Source organism: Mobula birostris, chromosome 10 (genome assembly GCF_030028105.1).
Source record: "Mobula birostris isolate sMobBir1 chromosome 10, sMobBir1.hap1, whole genome shotgun sequence".
In the NCBI taxonomy this organism is placed as follows: Eukaryota; Metazoa; Chordata; class Chondrichthyes; order Myliobatiformes; family Myliobatidae; genus Mobula; species Mobula birostris.
Genome location: NC_092379.1, coordinates 53,154,745 through 53,160,900, shown reverse-complemented (window position 1 = coordinate 53,160,900; position 6,156 = coordinate 53,154,745). Strand labels below are relative to the sequence as shown.

The following is a 6,156-nucleotide window of genomic DNA, read 5'->3' as shown; positions in this document are numbered from 1 at the left end:
GCGACACAGCGCACGTAGCCTCTCTGGTGAAATTATATCGTATTTGTAAGTAGGATGCCGTGCACAATTCTGATTTGACGGAGACAGCCGTGAGAAGAGCACGGAGGAACATCTGGATTAACTTCTGAAATGCCCAGTTCGCTGCCGCTGCTACTGTGCAATCCAGAATCTCCGGAGGGTAGGCCCCAAAATCCTCGGCTTTGCCTGCTGCTGGCGACTGGGGCTGGGGTCGAAGCGTTCGGCAGAGATGGTGCTCTGTACTAGGTGTCAGAGGGCTGGTCGGAGGCTCGAAGCTTTCGGACAACTCAGAGCCGGACTGTGGTGGGGCATGGTACGGAGAGTTTTCTTCCATCTCCCGTCTGCGTGAGATGTGGGACTTTCGAGAGACTTTGAACTTTTTGCCGTGCTAATGGCTTGTTCTTCATCAAGTTAAGGTATTGTTTGCACGGTTGTAACTATGTGTTATAATTATGTGGTTTTTGTCAGTTTTCCAGTCTTGGTCTGTCCTGTGTTTCTGTGATATCACACCGGAGGAATGTTGTATCATTTTTACTGCATGCATTGCTAAATGACAATAAAAGAGGACTGCGTGACTCTAATCTAGAACGACCGGTACAGTAATGTGACCTGCGACCCAGTGTCGAGTACTGCTTTTGCATCTATCCCCTCTCTCCGTATCGACACGCTGGATCGGGGCCCCACCAATCCTTCGGGATCCTCTCGAGGGTCCCGCTGCACATCGTTGGGAACGTATTTTCCCAGAGACTCCAGTCCGTTCCCTCACTGAGTCCCCTCTAAGTTTCCCGACCTCCTTTCCTGCTGGGACACCCGTCGGCTCTCCCTCGGAGGGGCTCCCTGCCGTTTACATTCCCGCCTGAAGTGCCCCTCTTCCCCGCAGTTATAGCACACGCCTCGTCTCGCGGGACCCCGGCCGCCGCCTGGCCTCAGTGTCGTCCATCCCGCCCGGGAGGGGCCTCCTCCTCTAGGCCCCTCACGCGGAGACACTCCACCTGCCGCGACCCCCTTTGCTATCTCCCGCGTGGAGCTGGCCCCGGTCATTTCCCCACGAGGAGCGGAGCCCCCTTCCGCTTCCAATGCGGCCTCCTCCTCCCTTACCTCTCTGAGCAACTGAATAAAAGACGGGAGGGGACGCATTCTATGGGACAGCCGGAGGCTCGTAGCGATCGCATCGTGTCTCTGCGCGCCCCTGACTACCTGGTCGATCCTTATCCGAGCCACCTCATTTCCTGAAATTAACTCCCGGCGCCTCAAATAATCTAGCCTTCGCTCTAGCCGGAAAAGATACTCAGAAAGCTTTTCCCCTTTCTCCTGACGCAGATTCTGAATCCCCTCCGTCAGCCCAAAAGCCTCCTCTAATGCGTCTAAACACTCCCTCCAAGAAGCCGAGGGCTGGTCAAATGTCACGTCTTTTACCACCTGAGCTGCCACCCCTCTCAAACTTTCTCCCAATCTTTGCCGCTTCTCCTGCTCAGAACACTGCCACTCACCGAGCAGCTGAGCGGTGTCTTCGATCCAGGTCTCATAATCATCTTCCCCTTCCGGGGTGGGAGTCCTCCCTGAGAACATTCTTAACTTCTGACGAGGACCCACCGCCCAGTTCACCAGGGAATTAATGGCTGAGGCCAACTCAGAGTCCTCCCACTTCAGTGGGGAATGAGAACTAATTACATTTTCCAAGTCTGACCACCCTCTTCCTTCATTCTTCAGAAACGATTGGACCCGCTCTCCAAAATCTCCGCCCCTAGCTTCGGGCAACCCCTCAGACCCTTCCTCCGTGACAGTGTGCACGCCCCACGGTCCCGCCTCACCGATACACGGCGGCAGACTCAGTTCCTTGACATCAGCGCCCGTCTGTACCAGCACAAAGGCTGGGTCTCCTGTTTTACCGATCTTTCTGCTTACAATTTCAACCTTACCGATAGCTCTGACCGTACTCAAACATCGAATTAACACATCGTCCGGGGTACGCATATCCACCCCACTTAAAACGCAGGCATGATTAACCGGGACATCCTCGATCTCACACCAAAGTTCAATCTTACCCGAGTCCATCTCTTCTAATCTACAGTGTATCCGACAGAATTCAAACCGCCGAGGAGCAACCCACAATGTAACGTCGGTGACCCCAACTGGACTCCCGTTGCCTAGGGTGAATCACCGTCGACCCCGCCAAACGCTTTGATGCGGATACGGTCTGATGCACCCAAATATCAGCCGCGACACAAATATCAAACAGTATACAGTGTGCAAGTAAAGAAATATACTTTATAGTAATTCTTAGTGGTGGATTAGTAGAAATAACTAAAAGAAAATGCGCCACATAAGTAAGTTTATCAGTCTTGTGCACATAATATTGTAATACGTTGGAGCTCACACCTCCGATTCCATCCACAACGTCCTTCCGAGACTCCAGCCACCCTCCGAGCCCCCGAGGTCCGGTATCTGCCGCCCTAGAGCCGCACGTCCGTCCTCTCCGCTCGCCTCCCGAAAAAGCCCGCGAGCCCCAGCTCAGTCCACACATACTAGATACAGTAGCATAACATAGCTTCCATTGGTTAGTTCCTCCGTTATCTATAACTATAACCCAAACATTCCAGCTACAGAGAATATTACCTCACAGTTAGCACTACAAAGAAGCCATTTCATTATAACACTTCAGAGAAGCCATTTTATAATTAGCAGTTAACAGTTAACATTCCAGTTAATATTACTGAGAACCCTACGCTCATTACAGATCTAAAAAAGGCTTTGGAATCCTCATTTATATTATGAGCTAGATTACCTTCATATTCCCGCCTTAATTGTATTTTAGTTGCCTTCTGTGTAGTTTTAAAATATTTCTAATCATCTAGCTATTTTTGTTATATTGTATGCCGTGTTGCTTTTATGCTGTCTTTGGCTTGCCTTGTTGTAGTAAAAATCCTAAAATGTCGGCCAGAGGGCGCAGGGAACAATTGCTGGGATCAAATGCGTGATGTGCGGCGAAGAGTGACCAAGGTATTGTCTCTGCGGACCTGAGCCGGTAGCGCCCGAGGCAATGAATGGTCAGGTGACGGGTCAGCTAGGGGTGGAGAGAAGTGACCACTGTATCAAAGAGGGGGCACACCGCTGGTGAGGTCTCTTGGATTTGAGCTCACCACAGGTTGGGTCGCGACTGACGCTGTGGACCAACTGGAACAGGGCGGCTGCAGTTTAACCAGGCTCAGGCGCGCTCGCGAGATAAGAGGCGATAAAGTGCGTTGTGCGCAAGGCTGATTTCTACCGGATCTGCGAACAGTCCCTGACTTTTGGCATAACACCCTGATTACCCCAAAACTATCTTTCGTTAGTAATCTTTTTATTGATTTAGAGAAAACATATATGCAGACAAGGGGAGAACTATCTCAAATATATATATCAGCAACAATATTTTTGCTTATTGCTAAGTATGATTATGATAATATCTATTTCATCTTTTGTTTATATTCATAGTAGTCATAGTCATAGTAGTCACACTGAAATAGATATTATCATAATCATACTTAGTAATAAGCAAATATGCAATATATAATAAAAAAGGACAACTAATTCTCCTCATCAATTCATAAAGAGAGAGGGGGGAACTTTAAATTTAAAATGAAAGGAAAAAACCCACTGCACTAAAAAAAAGGAAAAAAGGGGGGACTGGGCAGTCCATTCGGAGGATACAATCAAGAAAAAAAGAAAGACTTTCTGATCAAATCTAAAACTCCGAAAAAAAATAATTGGAAGTGTAATAAATCAAATCAAATGAAAATATAGAATAAAAGGTCGTCATATTTGCTCAAATTTAAAGGATGTATCAAATGTCCAACTTCCTATTTTCTCTAAATTTAAACAGGACATAATGGAGGAGAGCCAATAAAAGACAGTAGGTGGATTAGAATCCTTCCACTTCAGTAAAATGGCTCTCCTAGCCAATAAAGTCGAAAAGGCTATCATACGTTGAGCGGAAACAGGAATATTTCCTGCTTCCGATGGGATAATCCCAAAGATTGCTGTAAGTAAATTAGGTTGTAAATCCAGATCCAAGACTTTTGATAGCATTTTAAAAATATCTCTCCAAAAGTTATTTAGCTTTATACAAGACCAAAACATAGGAGTTAAAGTGGCCACCTCAATATTACATCTGTCACAAATAGGATTGATATTGGAGAAAATACGCGCCAGTTTATCCTTTGACATATGAGCCGGATGCACTACCTTGAACTGTATCAGGAGATGACGAGCACAAATAGATGAGTTATTAACCAAATGAAAAATTTTACTCCATTGATTATCTGAAAATGACTCTTGAAATTCCAATTCCCAAGCACATTTAATTTTATGATTAGATATCATTTGTGAATTCAATAACTGTTTATAGATTATAGCTATCAACCCTTTTTGAAATGGTTTAAACTGAAAGAGAGCATCTGTCATATTATGTGAATAAACCCCCCAAAACTATCATGCATAGTGAATGCATAAGATGGCAAATGGAAAATTTCTGTATCGTCACCGTTTTTCTGGCCACCTCTTCCCTGATCCAGTGGATAAACATTCAAGGCATGCATCCACATCGGCTTTCCTTGGACCCTTAAAGCGATATATTTGGTGAGCAACCCTTGCAATGGACCTCCTCAGGAGGGTCCTGGAGGCAGGTTCGTTGGTAGGTTCTCACCAGCACCCAGTCCCCTGGCTGGTAGATATGGCACTCTGCAGCCAGCACGATCTTCCGAATTTCAAATACGGGTTTAAGGACTTGTGTTAGAGCCATACAGTACTGCATTATGCTTTCACACAAAATATGGATGTCCATCTGTTTAATTGAAAAAGGAGGGGCATCTGGCAAATGCACGGGATGTCCCAAAGTTATTCCACACGGAGGTAGGACTTCAATTAATTTGAAGCACAGCGCACAGCCATGAGGGCCAGTGGAAGCACCTCTGGTCATGTTAGCTCAGTCTGCTCATGCAATTTAGCTAACCTGCACGTCGGGGTCCCACTACGACCGTCAGCTGCCCTGTAGGATTCAGGGTGGTAAGGGCAGGTGAAATGATGTTGACACTACAAAGCCTTTGTCATCTCCTGTAGAGCTGCCGATAAAGTGAGGATTGTTATCACTTGGGATTTTCTCAGGATTCCCGAATATAGTTATCAACTCTCATAATAAAAAAAAGCAACAGTTTTTAGAACAGCTTGTTGTTCAGCCCACTAGGGGATCGGCTGTGCTGGGCAATGATCCGGAGGTGATAAGAGAGCTTAAGGTTAAGGAACCCTTGAGGAGCACTGATCACAATATGATCGAGTTCATTTTGAAATTTGAGAAGGAGAATCTAAATTCCAATGTGTCGGTATTTCAGTGGAATAAAGGAAATTACAATGGCATGAGAGGGGAACTGGCCGTAGTTGACTGGAAAGGGACATTTGCAGGAAGGACAGCAGAGCAGCAATGGCTGGAGTTTCTGCAAAAAACGAGGGAAATGCAAGACAGATATAGTCCAATTAAGAAGAAATCTTCAAAGGGAAGAAGGACACTATCATGGCTGACAAGCGAAGTCAGAGCCAAAGTAAAAGCAAGAGAGAGGGCATACAGGGAAGCCAAAGCTAGTAGGAAGATAGAGGACTGGGAAGCTTTTAAAAACTTTCAGAAGGAAATTAACAAAGATGAAGTATGAAAGAAAGCTGGCAACTAATATCAAAGAAGATACTAAAAACTTTTTTAAGTATATAAAGGGTAAAAGAGAGTCAAGGGTAGGTATAGGACCAATACAAAATGACACTGGAGATATTGTAATGAGAGATGTAAAGATGGCAGAGGAACTGAATGCATATTTTGCAACATTCTTCACAGTGGAAGACATCTGCAGTATACAGGACATTCAAGAGCGTCAGGGAGGTGAAGTATGTGCAGGGAAAATTATGACTGAGAAGGTACTCAGAAAGCTTAATGGTCTGAGGGTGGATAAATCTCCTGGACCTGATGGAATGCACCCTTGGGTCCTGAAGGAAGTAGCTGGGGAGATTGCAGAGGCATTAGCAATGATCTTTCAAGAATCAGTAGATTCTGGCATTGTACCAGATGACTGGAAAATTGCAAATGTTACTCCGCTATTTAAGAAAGGTGGGAGGCAG

The 6,156-nt window shown here is 45.8% G+C and overlaps 1 protein-coding gene across 1 annotated transcript; it reads right to left on the bottom strand.

Annotated features, from left to right (window-relative positions):
* Positions 1-780: 780 nt before the first annotated feature.
* On the bottom strand, positions 781-2,073 carry LOC140203685 (paraneoplastic antigen Ma1-like). Its single transcript, XM_072269731.1, has one exon. The coding sequence runs from the start codon at positions 2,071-2,073 to the stop codon at positions 781-783; it is 1,293 nt and encodes a 430-aa protein (XP_072125832.1).
* Between the last annotated feature and the right edge of the window lie 4,083 nt (positions 2,074-6,156).

What these genes read in the sequence shown, in the direction of transcription:
- LOC140203685 (XM_072269731.1), bottom strand. Translation starts at nt 2,073, where the DNA reads ATGGACTCGGGTAAGATTGAACTTTGGTGTGAGATCGAGGATGTCCCG.